The sequence below is a fragment of the Canis lupus genome, chromosome 24 (assembly GCF_048164855.1).
Source record: "Canis lupus baileyi chromosome 24, mCanLup2.hap1, whole genome shotgun sequence".
Lineage (NCBI taxonomy): Eukaryota > Metazoa > Chordata > Mammalia > Carnivora > Canidae > Canis > Canis lupus.
This window is the reverse complement of record NC_132861.1, coordinates 36,650,829-36,667,952: the sequence shown is the minus strand read 5'-3', so window position 1 is coordinate 36,667,952 and position 17,124 is coordinate 36,650,829. Positions and strand designations below refer to the sequence as shown.

Here is a 17,124-nt window from a genome sequence, read left to right as displayed (position 1 = left end):
GCCCTGGGCCGAAGGCAGGTGCTAAACCGCTGAGCCACCCAGGGGTCCCCCATATAAAGTCTTCTAATTCTATGGGTCATGACCAATAATAGGTCCTAAAATCATTTTAATGGGCTTGTTACCACTTTAAAAAAAAATTAAAGTAGGGATCCCTGGGTGGTGCAGTGGTTTGGCGCCTGCCTTCGGCCCAGGGCGTGATGCTGGAGTCCTGGGATTGAATCCCACGTCGGGCTCCCAGTGCATGGAGCCTGTTTCTCCCTCTGCCTATGTCTCTGCCTCTCTCTCTCTCTCTCTCTGTGACTATCATAAATAAAAATTAAAAAAAATTAAAGTAGAATATAAAATAGCAGTACATTGCATATACTAAGGAAATCTTGTAAAACTTGTTTGCTGTATTATTTATACTGGAGTTATTTATACTGGAGTGTAAAATATTTTTTAACGTAGGTTACAGTCAAAAAAATTTCAAAGGGTGGATCAAATGTGCTACAGAAGAATCAAAAAGCTTTCTGGAGGGAAGTAGCTTTGAAGAGTTAGAATTTTAACAGGTGGAAAATGGAGCTAATAGGAAAAGGGGCATGTCATACGGAAAGAAATATAGAATTGGGGGCCCGAGCATGGCACTAGTATAAAAAATGGAGTACTACTCAGCAACAAGGAGAGATTTCGGGTTCACCCTACAGAATTTTGTGTGGGGGTGGATATGGAGTTTTAAGAACCTTTTGATTTTAAGCTGTGTTAATGATTAATTGTATTCCCCTAATGGATTACTGATAGCTTATCAGCTTTGGTGGACTTTGGCAACTTTACCCTCCGTCTGGTTGCAAACAAGTGAAATGCTGCCGTAGGCCCTATGGTGGGGTGTCTTGTCTTGCCTGCCCTCCGGTCTCTCTGACAGGAGCCTTGTTCCCCTGTGTAGTAATGACACCTTGCCTAGAAAAGTCATGGGATTGTTTATGGACCTCAGGTTTAAGAAGAGATTAACACATTCCTGTAATGTGCATTTATGGGCTTAATACTTTTCAGTGCTGTGTTAGAAGCATGCTTGTTTTGTTTAATCTCTGTGTGAGTTTCTCATTTCTTTCCCAGTACTTTAAGGAAGGAGTGGTATAGACTGGACCATTTCTGATGGCCCATTGGAGATGGGATTGAGTCCCAATGGATGACATAATGTCTGAAAAATACTCCGAGTTTAACCAAGAAAGACAAATATAAAGGGTTATTACAAAGATGAAGGGGCTCTGAGGGAAATTCTGCAAGAGATACTATTACTTTGAAATCACTTGGAAAATGAGAGGAATATCACCCCACCCCTTACCCAACTGGAGCACTATAATTGCAGGATGAGGATAATTGAATTTTAGAAAAACTCAGGGCCCAGCTAGTCTCTTCAGGAGTGGCATAAACAATCTGGCCTGCTCTGGCTTTGTTTCAATTCTTTCTTTTCCCTCTCTACCCAGTACTTAGGAACAAGCTGCCAGTGTGCCCCGGAGTCTTCCTGCTGTGTGCTCCAGGGATTGTCTGCTTTCCTCTTATCATTAGCACTGCCAGCATGAGGGTTCTCTCCAGAACTTTCAGAGTGGGATATAGTCCCCCTTCCCTGGGCAAATTCACAGAGACACTAAGTGCCAGGGAGGCATTAGTCATTGAGGTAAAACTGGGACATGGGTAGAAACCGGCTCCAGTTCTGCTTCAAGACCTTTCCTTTCGGTCCCCAACACCCAGGTGGCAGCTGGTATAGCTGTAGAGGAAATAATCATGATGTCCAGCAGAATAGAACAATGGGAGTTTAATGGGTGGCTTATTTTCTCAAGAAATTTGCATTTCCGAGGCCTGATATCCATCTCAATAGGAGTATCCCACACCGGAAGAGACTCCTAGGAGAAGCCTCACCCCAAAATTAACATTTCTCCCACTTTGGGATTAAGAAATGTAGCTCCCTTAGTGAGCCTGATTATTTGGGGACGTTTAATTTGAAAGTAATACATGGTTTATTTGGAACTTGAACAGGACATTTTTGTTTTATTTTTTTTAAGATTTTATTTATTCATGAGAGACACACAGAGAGAGAGGCAGAGACACAGGCAGAGGGAGAAGTAGACTCCCTTCGGGGAGCCCGATAGGGGACTCGATGCCGGATCCCCGAGATCACGCTCCCTCCCTGAGCGGAAGGCCTACGCTCAACCGCTGGGCACCCAGGCGTCCCTGTTGTTCTTTGTTCTTCTGGCTGGTTGGAATACGCAGAACAAACATCCTATACGGGTGCATCCCTTCCTGGACTCTATTTCAGGGACGCCCGGGTGGCTCAGTGGTTGAGCGCCTGCCTTTGGCTCAGGTCGTGATCCCGGCGTCCTGGGTTCGAGTCCCACATTGGGGTCTCCATAGGAAGTCTGCCTCTCTGTGTCTCTCATGAATAAATAAATAAAATCTTAAAAAAAAAAAAAAAACAAAACCCAAACAAAATAGACTACATTTCAGATTTGAGTTTGGGGGGTGGGGTGTGTGTGAGAAGTTTTTTCCATTAATCAAAAGTGTTAAAGTACATACGCACGTATAGGGTGAGTAGCAGTCTTAACTGCTGAGCGACGGAGGCCAGGTTGTAAGAGCTTCCCACGCTGAGAGGGAAAGGTCTTAATGGGAGTTTCCAAAGGAAGGAGGAGTCTGGGGCCCGAGTGAATGAAGAATGGAATCATGTCGGGCTGGAGGACGAGGCAGGTCCGGCCGGGATCCCAGGGAGCCGGGCTCCAGCGGGCGGCCAGCTGGCGGGGGCCCCACGTGGCAGGCCCCGGGGAGCGCAGGGTGCGGTGAGCGGGGGGCGGGGCCGGCGGGGCGGGGGCGGGGCGGGGGCGGGGCCGGGGCGGGGCGGGGGCGGGCCCTGCCGCTGACGCGCAGGCTATATAGCGGGGCATGCGCGGCGTGGCGGGGACGGCGGCAGGAGGGGGGCAGCGGCGCGCGGGGTCCCTCCGCTCACGCACCGACTGAGCTGCCGCCGTTGCTGCCGCCGCCGCGGGCCGCCCGAGGGCCTGGCTTGTGAGGTCGGCGGGGCCCAGGCGGCGTCCGCCGGAGCTTCAGGTGAGGGCGTGCGCGCGTGCGCGCGGGGCCGCGCAGGGCTCCGGAGTGGGGCATCGCGCCTCCAGGTCTCGGGGTCACCGGGTGGGGGCGGAGGCGCGCGCCCGGCGGCGCCGCGGACCGGGAGCCCCGCTCCGGATTCCGAAGCCTCGGGCTAGAGCGGGGAGGCGCCCCGGAGGACCCGCGCCTGGGCCGGACGCTGGATGGAGGGGACACCTGGCCGCGCTGCCGCGGCGGGGGTTACTTGGTGGCGGGGAAGGGGCTCGCAGCTGCTTTCCCTTCGGCTGGAGAGCGAGGGATGTGGGGGCCGGAGAGGGTTGTCCGCAACGTCTATAGCCGCCCCGAAAGGCCGAAAGGCTTCCTGGAGCCCGTGGGTAGCAGCTCAGGAAAGGCAGAGAGTAGATGGGCCAATCTGGTGGGCGGCTCCGATGGGACCCTGGTGTCCGGACTGGGCTTTCCGCGAAACGCGTCGCCCCAGCCCACCGCACCCGCCAGCCCACCAGCCCGCCGAAGACCGATGACCCCTGCCTTCCGGCTGCCTGGTAACTGGAGCTGGAGAGCGGCAGAGGAGGGATGGTGCTAAACCCTGACCTGGCTTACCCCGTGGGCATGGCTTTTTTAGCTATTTTTGGTCCTACCGACCGAGTTGGGCGATGTGGCTGAGGCTGCCCTCTCTTGGTGGGTTAGGGCAATGGGACAAAAGAGCCATCCAAGCAGCTTCACCATGTGATTCTGAGATTCAGTTAAAGCCAACAAAATTTTCTCAGCTCGGGGTTGCGGCTTCCGTAGCGAAGACCTCGTGTCTGCCAGCGCCTGGGTGTCCAGTAGGACCGTGTGGGCATGACTGCAGGAGGGCAGAGGGCTCCCCGGGGCCATAGGAGCGGCGAGGGTAGGAGCAGCTTTGAACCTGACTTTTCTTCCTGGAGGCACCCTGGATTTGGTTTTGTCTTTAGAATCGCTCTTCCCTGGGAGTCACAGGCACGTGGATAGGCTGCTGGGAGGTGGTGGTGGTACAGTGTGCTGGGGACCCGCCTGGTTACCCTGGTCTCTGTCCCAGCTCTGCTCCTAACCTGCCCTGTGACCTTGGGAAGGGGGTTAGTGCTAAGGTCAGAATAGATCTATCTGCAGCATCTGTGATTAACCCTTAACTCTTAAAACAAGAGCCACAGAAACTGAGAGGAACTTGGTGGTGAAGCGAGGGAAAGAATGTCCAGAATTGTGACTTAAAAGCTGTGATAAAAACGACATATCCCATTTCTTGTTGGTGGTCCAGAGGTGGGCTTTTCATAAATTGTGTGGTAGCCAGGAGATAGATAAGTGCTATTCTTTCTGCCTCTGGTTTGCAGGTATGACTAAAGGGCACCAAACAGAATTACTGGCCTTGTCATTTAGGCAAGAAGAGTAAATAAAAACTGTAGGCTCTGTGACTCTCCAGTAAGTCCGTACGGAGGGCCTGGTTTGTGTTCAGCTCTGCAGGGCCACTGCTGGGTGCAAAGAGGGGATGGATGAGGCCTGGCTTCTGCAGACTCTTGATGAGGAGAGAGAACATCCAGACAAGAAGAATAAGGTAGCAACACAAGAGAGGCCATGCTGTTGTGTTCAGTAAGTTCAGAGAAGACAGCACTCTATTAGCGGTGGTGTAAGGTGGTGGGAGAGTCTGGGCTTTTGAGCCAGATCAATCTGTTCAAATCCTGACCCCATTACTCAACAGCAGGGCGGTTTTCTAACCTCTGTAGGCCTGTTCTCCCTACAGTGAAGCACGCTGTGATTGTTCTTGGAACATCGTAGAGGTCTCATCATCATCTCTGTGGGATGGAGTGTATTATTTAGGGGTCTAAAGCTGATAGGTAGGTTGGGTTGTAGGAGTGGTATGAGTGCAGACTTGGGGTTGATTCATCTCCTCCTTAGGAACATGGTTGCAATTTCCATGCCTTTTCTAGGTAGGTGGCATTTCTGTGCCCTGCCAGGGATTGTCCCACAGAATCACCGAGCAAAGGGAAAAGAGGGTTGTTGTTTTTTTCCCCTAACCTTTAGTTTTGGGAGCTATTCTGTTTTCTTCAGGTAATCGAAGTGTACTCCTTTTCTGAGCCGATAATAGGCCAGAAAGACTAACATTGTGGGTTGGAGGCCTGTGGGTATAGATCAGTCACTGGACTGGTTCTGTTTTCAGTCCCTTCCCACAGTTTTCCTTACCTCCTCCTACCCCACTCTATTCCAGGAGGAACCTGAATGCATGTCCAATAATCACAGGATCTTGGGATCTGAGGAGTGGTTCTGTGAATAGATGGTATATGTCTGAGAATTGGAAACTCCTTCTCCCCACCATGCTACAATAATTCAGCCTGTTTGCATGAAGAAAATAATGCTTAGGCATTTTGCAGAACTACAACTAAAGAAACTAGATCTGTAGAGGTTAATTGGTATTCCCAAGTCACATTGCTTGCTAGTGACCAAGGGACTTAATGGAGAAGACTGAAGAAAGCTTCTGTTTTTATTCCTAAGTGTGAAGATAAAATTGCTAATTCTAGTCTTTTCCTTGAAAAGGTGAAGAGGAAGGAGCTAGTTATCCCCTGTATTTATTTAGGGGAAAGGAAGTTGCTTTGCTTGTGTGGAAGTTTCCTCTGGAGAAGTCTTCTACTTCTCTTTCCAGAATGCCTTGAGACATGTGAGGGTAGGGAGTGGATGCGGAAGGGTCATGCTGCTGGGGCCCCAGCCAGGACTCACTAGATGTCTACAGTGGGACTTTTCTGACCTCGAGACTGGCGGGTTGGCAAAATGCCAGCAGATAAAGCAGTCCAGAGTCTGCTGCCAGCCAGGGGCCTCATGCCCTCCCAGGGAACCAGTAGGACAACCTCACCACAAAGTCTCTGAGACCCAACTGCCTTGTCCCCACCCTTACTGTGGTCATTGAGCCTCCCCGAGGCAGAACTCTTGTGGGCCCTCTGAGACCCACCACCCTAAAGCAAGAGGAAAAGTGCCCACAGAATCAGCCTGGAGAGAGCCTGGCATGCTCAGTTGTGGGAAACAATAAATATTCCCTGCCTTGAGAACTCAAGATCTGGCTGTGTTCTCAGGCCTCCTAACCAGCATCTGGCCCTGGAGAGTGTTGGGGTTTGGTGGAATGAGAAGGTGGCAGTCCTAAATTTGTGCCTAGGGGCTCATAGGCAAGGCACTCAGTAAATTAAAAAGTCAGCTTAAAGTAGGGAGTTTTAAACAATCCATATTTTAAGCAATTTGTTTAATTTTAAAAACCTACGCATGTATTTTTTTTATTCACTACAGTGATTTAGGGCTGAGGCCTTTTCTTTGGGTTTCTGGGTACCCTAATTAAACTTGCAAATTGTCTATAAAAATCATACCTATACATAACCACCTGCAATTTTCACATTTCCTTTTTTTTTTTTTTAAGATTTTATTTATTCATGAGAGACAGAGAGAGAGAGAGAGAGGCAGAGAAGCAGGCTCCATGCAGGGAGCCTGACATGGGACTCGATCCTGGGACTCCAGGATCATGCCCTGGGCCAAAGGCAGGCGCCAAACCACTGAGCCACCCAGGGATCCCCTTCACATTTCCTTTTATTTTATTTTTAAATATTTTATTTTAAAGAGAGTGAACACCTGCCTGCACAAGCAGGATTGGGGGGTGGGGGGTGGGAGTAGGCAGAGGGAGAGGGAGAAGCGGGCTCCCTGCTGAGCAGGGAGCCACACACAGGGCTCAATCCCAGGACGCTGGGATCATGACTTGAGCTGAAGGTGGAGGCTTAACCAACTGAGCCACCCAGTGCCCCCACATTTTCTTTTCTTTTATTAATTTTTTTTTCACTAGGCTCTGTTCACATAGTTCAAGAATCAAAAGGTTAAAAAACAATATACACACTCACACCTGGTGAAACATCAGTGAAACATCTTACCCTTGCCCCCTTTTTTTACAGATGGTTCAAGTTAGCACTTTAGACATGACATGTTGTTTACCCTTTGCTGTTTTTACCTCCTAACTGTATTGGATCTTTCCATATGGGCACAGAGAACACTTGGGTCATTCTTTTATTGTGGTCACATATTCAGGATATGGAAGTACAGTGATATTTTAACCAATGTACGTAAGTCATCTCTCCCTGTCTCTGAACTTGGGTTATTTCCATTATTTTGTCTGTTTTGTTATTACATACAATGCTGCAATGAATAACTTTGTACAAATGGTATTTCCTACGTGTGTAATTATGACTCTAGAAGAAATTCTCAGAAGTGGGATTGCTGGGTAAATGGACACAGACATCTGTTCATTAGTTTTTCTTTTTTTTTTTAATATTTATTTATTAATGAGAGACATAATTTTTTTTTAATTTTTATTTATTTATGATAGTCACAGAGAGACAGAGAGAGAGAGGCAGAGACATAGGCAGAGGGAGAAGCAGGCTCCATGCACCGGGAGCCTGATGTGGGATTCGATCCCGGGTCTCCAGGATCGCGCCCTGGGCCAAAGGCAGGCGCCAAACCGCTGCGCCACCCAGGGATCCCTATTAATGAGAGACATAAAGAGGCAGAGAACATAGGCAGAGGAAGAAGCAGGCTCCCTGTGGGGAGATGTGGGACTCAATCCCAGGACTCTGGGATCATGACGTGAGCCAAAGGCAGATACGCTCAACCATTGAGCCACTCAGGTGCCCCCCAAATTTTATTTATTTTTTGAAGGTTTTATTTATTTATATGAGAGTACACGCACAAGAGTCAGGAGAGGGCCAGAGGGACAAGCAGACTCTGCTGAGTGCAGAGTCTGAGACCAGGGCCTACATCCCAGGACCCTGAGATCATGACCTGAGCCAAAGTTACGTGCTTAACCGACTGAGCCACGTAAGTGTGCCCATTTTTCCCCTCCTTTGTTACATGCCTTTCTAGATGAGCAGTTCTCAGACTTTTTGATCCGAAGATTCTTTAATAATGTCTTTTATGTTCCAAATCTCTTGATATTCGCTGTGTTAAGAATTAAAATCGATTTGAGGCACCTGGGTGGCTCAGTCAGTTAAGCATCCAACTCTTGATTTCAGGTCTGGTCCTGATGTCAGGGTTGTGAGATTGAGCCCCATGTTGTGTTCTGAGCTGGGTGTGGAGACTGCTTGGGATTCTCTCTCTCCCTCTCCCCCCACCAAAAAATTTAAGCAGATTTAAATATAATAAATAAAAACATTATAAGTAAACATAAAAAACGTATTTTAATAAAAATATCTTTTCCGGGGCGCCTGGGTGGCTCAGTTGGTTAAGCACCTGCCTTCAGCTCAAGTCATTGATCACAGGGTCCTGGGATCGATCCCTGTGTCAGGCTCCCTGCTTCTCCCTGTCCTCTGCCATACCCCCTGCTTGTGATGTCAAATAATTTTTTAAAATACCTGTTTTCCTAGATTAAAAAAAGCGGAGAACAGAATGGCGTTTGCTTTTACATTTTTGCTGATCTACAGGATTTCAAAATAGTCATTTATTAGATGATAGCAGAAATTGTAATAGCTATAGTGTAAGTTTGCTGGTAAAGACTCAGTTGAAGTCATGAGAACAAACTAAGTTAATCCCTGAAAACACACATATTTATACTCTAAACTTCTACCTTAGAATTCTTCACAAAACTTAAGGCTACTGTATTCACCATACTTCATGTAGCCTCTAAAAAGGACAGTGAAGAGACTTTTTAAAATGTTATTATAATGAAGATAGTTTTTATCTGCTAGACCTCCTGAATGGGTCTCAGTGACCCCAGTTATCCTCTAAGACCGGAATTGCAGAATTGCTGTGCTAGAGCGTTTAATTTTCATAGAAACTAAACTTTTTCTTTCTGCACTGACATTTCAGTTACTACTTAATAAAATCATAACCACAAAAACAAAACTAGCATAAAGATGTTTGGGCATAGGCTCAGCAGACTTGGTAAATGTGACCTCTGCTGGTGACAGCAGAGGGGCCATTTGCTGGAGGACGTACTGGGGCAGAGGTGGGGGGTGGGGCAAGCCCCTGGAGCTCAGCTGAGAGCTTCCACCCAGTGAAGATAGGCAAACTCTGTCTCAGGTCTAAAGATGCTTGCAGAGTCCATGCAGAGATGCACTGAGTACACATGGAATGTTATGTGCTGTCTTGTGGGTTGTTAAGCTACAGTTGAATGAAGCAGGTGAGATACTTCCACTGAAAGAAGGTGAAGGGATTAGGGTAGGAGTAAGCTGGGAGGGCTTTCTGGAGGTGGAATTAAACCAAATTTTGAAAGCTATGAAGAAAGGAAACTGAGGAGTCCTGGCAAGGAGGGTTGTGTGAATAATGGCACAAAGAACATACTGTCCTGGAGTAGGGGTGCTCAGCATAGACCAGAGGTTGATAGCTGGAGAAGAAAGAGCAGGTGACAGGCATCACTGAAAATTTAGGTTGGATCCAGGGGTTTTGAAGGGCTCTGGAGTCTAAGGTACTGAAACTCACTCTGAGAACCCTTAGCTGTTTCCATGTCAAGCACTTAACTGCCCTCTTTCAGCAGCTGTCTCGGGGTCCAGCCTGCTCTTATCCAGAACAACTCTGTGGCTCCAAATCTAGATCCTCTGCACCAGTCCACTTAAACTGCCACCTCCTGCCTCCTCTTAGCCCTCAGAGGCAGGGAACACTTTTCTATCCCATCTCAACACTGCCCTGTCTACCTTAAAAAGCTTTTTTTTTTTTTTTTTTTAATTTTTATTTATTTATGATAGTCACACAGAGAGAGCGAGAGAGGCAGAGACACAGGCAGAGGGAGAAACAGGCTCCATGCACCGGGAGCCCGATGTGGGATTCGATCCCGGGTCTCCAGGATCGCGCCCTGGGCCAAAGGCAGGCGCTAAACCGCTGCACCACCCAGGGATCCCTAAAAAGCCTTTTCCAGAAACTTTGTGGTTAATCATATTCCACAGCATCTCCAAGCGGCGGTTGTGTATGTTTGAAATTTTTATTTTTTTTCTGATTATCAAAAGTAAGGCATACTTATTGTAAAGAAGAAAGTAAAGAAGTATTGGAGAAAAAGACTGTAATCCTGTGACCCCGAGGCAACCTCTGTTCACAAATTGCATATTTCTTTGTCATTGTTTTTCATGATACAGTTGGGTACCCATCCCCTGCCCCCTTACCTTGGCATCAGATTTTCTCCTTAAGGATTTAGTCTGCTTTCTGGCTCTCTAATAACTTAGGCAACTATTTCCTTTTAAACTTTTAATTTTGAACTAATTTTGACTTAAGGAAAAGCTGCAGAAAATATAGCACAGCAGAGTTCCTTCATATCCTTCACCCTGTACTGTGTAGTACAATTCTCAAGAACAGGAAGTCAACATTGGCAAATATTATTTACTAAGCTATAGGCCTTCTTTAAATTTTACCAGTATTTTCGCTACGGCCATTTTCCTATTCCTATTATCCCACGTTACATTTAGTAGTTATTTCTCTTTGGTCTCCTCTAGTTTGTAAGAGTTCCCCTGTCTTTCCTTCTTAGAATGGAGTCAGGCATTTTGGGTAAGAATATCACAGAAATGATGCTGCATCCTTTTCAGAGCATCCTATCAAGGCATTCATGACGCCAAGATGTCTGATTACTGGTGAGGTTTTCCTGGATCACTTGGTTAAATTGGTGTCTATTAGAATTCCACACTGAAAAAAAGACTCTTTCTCCCATGGCGAATCCTTTTATGCCTCAAATCCCTTTTACCAGGAGGATCCTGTCTCTTTCAAGGGCTCACCTGATTAGTTGTGGTCACATAAGGTAATTTCTCTATCTTAAGGTCAACAAATTTGGTCAGCTAACACCAGCAAAATCCCTTTTTGCCAGAGTTTGTAACATTATGACAGGCGTGATGTCTCATATTGACAGGTCCTGCCTCCACACAAGGGCGAGGGTCACTGGGGTCATCTTAAGATCCCGCCAGCCATAGCAAGAGAACCCCAGATCAAAATAATCAGACCTTAATTCCAGCACCAAAGCATGAGTTTGCCATTTCTGCTCTAGCAAATGATCACAAACTGGGTAGCTTGAAACAACAGAAATGTATCCTCTCACAGTTTTGGAGGCCCGAAGTTTGAAATCAAGGTGTCAGCAGTACCACACTCCCTCAAGGCTCTAGGGGAGAATTCGACCTTGAGGCCAGCTTCTGTTCTTGGCTCACTCACTCCAATCTCTTCCTCCATCATCAGATATCTTTCTCTGTGTGCCTCTGTCCAAATTCACTTCTACTTTATCTCGTAAAGATGCCAGTCATTAGATTAGGGGCCCACCCTAAATACTGGATGGTTTCATCCTAAGATCCTTAACTAATTATATCTGCAAAGATCCTATCCAAATAAAGTCAGATTCTGAAGTTTTGGGTAGACATGGATTGGGGGTGTGGTATTTTTCAAACCACTACACTTAGGATGGAGGAGGGAATGTCTTTTGTGGACTGTCATTCAAAAGAAAAAAGAGGGCTGCAAAAGAAAAAAGAGGCTTCTTTTTAGACCTAAGTCAGAAAGCAGGCCTTGCTATTGAGGCAAGGGCCCAACCTTAACTTGCCTGCTCCCCTCATGTTGACACAGATCTGAGAAGCAAATATAAACTAGAAAGCTGGCCTCTGAGGTCCTTCATGCTTGGGATCCATACATCTTGCAGTACCAACAGCTTGCCTGTGCATGGAGCTCTCACTGAGCACTAGTTTCCATATAGGATAGGCAGGGCAGAGATGGTGGGACTCATTTGGTAGGGGGAGGCAGGATCTGACTTCAGAGAGTTTAGATATATCACAATGTTATAATTTAGTCACGTCCTGTCCAGCGGTTCTGAAATGTCAGACCAGTGCTCCAGCCCAGTTTCAGGTTGATCTCTTAGAACTTGATGTACAGATACCTGGATCTCACCCAAGATGCTCTGATCCAGGAGAACTGAGGTGAGGCCCTGCTCACTGGGGTGGCCAGGTTAGAAACCAACCAAGCACAAATGTAAACCATCCCAGGGCAGATGAGGACTGCCGCCTACCTCCAATTCTTAAGATCTTTAGAAAGGAGAGGGAAAAGCCTTCCCATTTGGTCATCATTAAGCCTGTCCCATTTCCTAACTGGAATCTAAAATTAACTTTCTTCTTAAAAGTAATACATGTTCATTGCGGAAAATGCAGATGAATAAGAAGATAACAACCATTAAACCCATCATCAAGAGATAACAATTAGACATTTATAGTCATTTTCTGTGAATGTATACAGCTTAAGGAAAGATGGTCTGCTGTGCCTACAGTTTGATAGGTTCTTTGTTTCCATTTACCCTATCATGAACATCTTTCCATGTTAATCTTTCCCCAAATAACTAAGATGTATCAAACAGTTACTGTGTGTTGGGCACTGTATTTATATTCAGTATCTCATTTACTTTTCTTCCCTGTTCTTCAGGAGGGACCATTAGTAAATAGGCTTTGTTTTTCTGTATAAGGAAAATAAGTCTTTTTGACTCAGGCCTTGAAGCTAGTGAAAGCAGATTTAGAATTCACACTGAAGTCTGTCTCACCTAAAGCCGAAGCTTCTAATCTCTGTGCTCAAACTATACAAATTTTGTTATATGGATTTCCTTGTTCTAGCAGTCCCCTTCTCTTGTGCATCCATTTATTTTTAAGATTTTTATTTATTTGACAGGGAGAAGGAGAGAAAGAGAAGCAGGCTCCCTGCTGAGCAGGAAGCCTGACTCAGGGCTCAAACCCAGGACCCTGGGACCATGACCTGAGCTGAAGGCAGATGTTTAATTGACTGAGCCACCCAGGTACCCTATTTTAAGGTGGTTTTTTTTTTTTTTTTTTAAGATTTTTGTAGGTGTTAGAGAGAGAGAGCATATGCACATGCGAGCATGAGTTGGGGGAGGGACGGAAAGGGACCAAAAGAATCTTGAGCAGACTCTGCGCCAAACACAGAGCCTGACATGGGAGTCAATCCCATGACCCTGAAATTATGACCTGAACTGAAACCAAGAGTCAGGTGCTCAACTGACTGAGCCACCCAGGTGCCCCTAAGATTTTATTTTTATGCAATCTTTACGCCCACTGTGGAGCTCAGACTTAAAACCTTGAGATCAAAGTTGCATGCTCTTCTGACTGAGCCCATCAGGCACCCCTATTGTGCATTTAGATGACTGGCAACTTTATACCATTACAAGTACTGCAAGAATGCATGCTCTGTGAGGGTAACATTTTTGTTTTGTTTATTGCTGTATTCCCTATGCCCAGAACAGTTGGCACTCAATAGATAGATGTCGAATGTATGTACACTTCTGTAAAGTCCTTAAAGCTGAATACCCTCTTGCAACATGATTTCCATAGGATGAATTCCCAACGGGGAAGTATTGGGACTTGACAAGAGAACTTAAAAAGTTTTTTTCTGAAAGAATAAATGTGTAAAAATAGCCAAACAATTTAAAGAAAGTGGGGCAGCTGGGTGGCTCAGTCGGTTAAGCATCTGCCTTTGGCTCATCTCATGATCCCAAGGTCTTGGGATCAAGCCCTGGATCAGGCTCCCTGCTCAGGATAGGGGAGTCTGCTTGTAGGCTCTCTCTCTGTGTCTGTGCCAAATAAATAAATAAAATTAAAAAAAAATAAAGAAGGAAGTAGTGAAGTTAGACTTGCTTTACCAGGGAAAAACATGGTGACATTGGCACAGGAGAGGTAATTAAAACTAAATAGAAACCTCCAAAACCAGACTGCAATGTGTGTAGGAATTTAGCAAATGATACTATTTCTGACTAGTTTTGATCTGATTTTGAACACGTATTCTTAGCTTCAGTATCCTCACCTGTAAAATGAAGATGATGCTATCTTACGGTGCTTTGGTTTTATTTTAATGTTTCCAAAATAGAGTTATCTCATTTATGTGGGCATTTCATGCAGTGTCTTCTACTCTGAAAAGATGTTGTTAATACTTTTACAATTAGGGAAGTCCTGTAGACTCTATCGTAACAAAGGTTGTTAATGAAGATTAAGTGAGGATGAAAATGAATTGCTTAGCCGTGGTACCTAGCAGACAACAATAAATCCAGGCAGTTCTTACTGTAAAATAAAGAAAAAAAAGGATTATGGATAAGTTACAGGGGTGTTGAGTACAAATGACAGAGGCCAACCAATGCTGGTTTGGTAAATAACTTGTAAGGTCGTATAAGATGATGCCTGTAGGGTCCCAGGCTCTCCTTAGTGCCTCTCTGCTCTGTCATCCTTTGCAGAGGACTTTGTTCTTGTAATAGTTGCTTGCCAGCCTATACCTCTGAGCAGGAATGAGGAAAGAAAAGAGAGGACACCCACATTTTATTAGCTAGAGCAGCCACCTATGCAAAGGATATATCTGACTTTTATCTCTGTTTCTTATCTTTCATAGACTGTACACTTAAAGTTTATAAAGAAAATGGACTTTATTAAACAATACTGGGTTAATTGAGTATTTTTTAAAAGTTAGATTTTCCAGGCACCTGAGTGGCTCAGGTGATTAAGCATCTGTCTTAGGCTTAGGTCATGATCCTGGGTCCTGCTCAGTGGGGAGTCAGCTTCTCCCTCTGCCTGCTGCTCCCCCTGCTTGTGCTCTGTCAGGTGAATAAAAAAAAAAAAAAAAAAAAAAGTTAGATTCCCTTTCTTACACTGTGCCAAATCAAATTCTAAATGAGATTTAAATTTTTTTAAAAATTTATTTATGATAGTCATACAGGGAGAGAGGCAGAGACATAGGCAGAGGGAGAAGCAGGCTCCATGCACCGGGAGCCCGACGTGGGATTCGATCCCGGGTCTCCACGATCGCACCCTGGGCCAAAGGCAGGCGCCAAACCGCTGCGCCACCCAGGGATCCCGATTTAAATTTTTTAAATGCAAGAAAATACAGATGTATATTTCTATAATTTCAGGTTGGGGAAGGATTTTCTAAGCACACTACTTAAAGCAGAAGCATATTTACTTTGCCTCTATTTTAAAAATTTGTCAGTAAACCAATTGACAAAATTAAGAGGCAAGTAATTAATCAGGTAGGTATTTGTAACTATGTGGCAGGAGATTAATATTTTTACCATACAGTGAACTCCTGCTAACACCAGTAAGAACAAAGATGAATGAATCTCAGCAAAAATGGGCAAAGGAGAGTAATTGGTGAAAGAAGATATAGAAATGTTAGTAAATGAGAAAACACGTTTAGCCACACTGCTAATGCAAGAAATGCAAATTAAAAGAATTGAAAGAATGATTTTTAACCTATTTGGCAAAGGTGGAATGTTATTTTAATAGTAAACATTGGTGAGAATCTTACAAAACAGGCATTTTTTTTTTTTTTAAGGGAATGCACTGTGAGCAGGGGAGGGGCAGAAAGGGAGAGAGAGAGAATCTCATGTAGGCTTCAAGCAGGCTTCTTGCCCAGCATGGAACCAGTCACCAGGCTGGATCTCACAACCCTAAGATCTTGATCTGAGCTGAAATCAAGAGTCAGATACCCAACATACTGAGCCACCTAGGGTCCCTGACACAGGCATTCTTATGCACGGATACTAGGAGTATTAAATTAGTTAAACTTTCAAAAGGGGCAGCCCAGGTGGCTCAGCGGTTTAGCGCCGCCTTCAGCCCAGGGCCTGATCCTGGAGACCCAGGATCGAGTCCCATGTCAGGCTCCCTGCATGGAGCCTGCTTCTCCCTCTGCCTATGTCTCTGCCTGCCTCTCTTCCCCCCCCCCCCATCTCTCATTAATAAATAAATAAAATCTTATTAAAAAAAAAACTTTCAAAAGGATGGAGTAAATTGTGGAGTAAGGGGTGTGTGTGTGTGTTTGTTTTTTAGAGAAGGGGTGGGCGAGGGAGAGAGACTCTCAAGCAGACTCCCTGCTGAGCTCAGAGCCAGACCACATGGGGCTTGATCTCAAGACCTTGAGGTCATGACCTGAGCCTAAACCTGGACCAAGAGTCCAGACCTTTAACCCACTGAGCCACCTAGGCACCCCTAAAGTAAGTTCTTAGTAAATATTTGTTGACTGCTGCTCTGGGACAGGCCTGACCCCCAGGATAACTTGCTCCTGGATCTCACTGATTCCTTCTGCAGAGACCCCCTGATGCTTTAGGGCCTCCCCCGCATGCCCTGCTGCCAGGTGGAGGTTGAGAGGAGACAGCTCACCCCTCTGAAGGCCTTTCCCCACCACTCGGACCCCAGGATTGCTGAGCCGTCCTCCCAAAGGGAGGTTAGGAGGGCAGACTCAACAGCTATTTGTTTTCTCACTTTTTTACTGGAAGCCTAAAAAATTGGATTGTGGGGGGAGGGGGTGGAATGTGTGTGTGTCCTGCTAGTCCAGAAAGTCCTGTAAAATCATGGGGCGCAGGCTGAACTGTTGGGCACTCTCATCCTTTCCTGGAAACCGGAGGGCTCCCAGCCAGCCCCAGGGACTCTTGTTTTCTTAGAGCACAGAGTACGTGAGGCTTGGGGCGAGGTGGAGCCATGTTGGCCTGGGGAAAGCTGGCCCTGTTTCCCTCCAGGAGATGAGCCAGTGGCCTAAGGCCCTGAAATAAATCCCTTCCCGCCTCTTTCTTTCTCTCCCCCTGCTCATGGATGGCATGGCCCGGCTCTGCCATCCTAGGCCCAGGTGACACTGACTGGCATGTGTGTATTTCAGCGCTGAACAGTTTTCTCCGATGTTGGAGACGTTCCATCTGAGAGGCCAGGCAAGTTCTCAGGATTCCAGGTCCCTGGTTAATTTCCAGGAGCAGCAAGCCACGACCCATCTCCTCACCTTTCCCAGAAAGGTGCAAAAAGTACAAAGACAACCACCCCACCAGGCTCTAGCCACAGAGGCCTGTGGAGCAATCTGAGCAGCCCTAGGAACAGAGATTGTGACCCTCAGAGATTGTTCCTGCTCGTCCCTCCTCGTCCCTCCTCAGCCACCCCCCACGTCCAGCAGACACTGTGTGGGGATGCCTCCCACGGCAGAGGCCTTGACCATGGGCAAACCGAGGTGTGTGCACAGCCCTGCTGCCCAGCTTATGCCTGTGACCTTGACTGTTCTCACACCACTCCCTCTTGGCAGCCATTCACAAGCCCCTCCCCCCGCATT

General features: G+C 46.4%; 1 protein-coding gene across 4 annotated transcripts in view; it reads left to right on the top strand.

The window, feature by feature from the left end:
- Positions 1-2,921: 2,921 nt before the first annotated feature.
- SLC39A14 (solute carrier family 39 member 14) overlaps positions 2,922-17,124 on the top strand; it is a 47,025-nt gene continuing 32,822 nt past the window's right edge. Inside the window, exons 1-2 of one of the 4 annotated variants that reach the window (XM_072796328.1) lie at positions 2,922-3,072; positions 12,709-12,832. Coding sequence is in view for 1 of the 4 variants with exons in the window: in XM_072796325.1 (XP_072652426.1) it covers positions 3,910-3,958 (49 nt within the window). In the remaining 3 variants the exon portion in view is untranslated. Of the gene's footprint in view, positions 3,073-3,844; positions 3,959-12,708; positions 12,833-17,124 lie in introns of those variants that run through there. The other 3 variants (XM_072796326.1, XM_072796327.1, XM_072796325.1) reach the window with 3 other exon arrangements.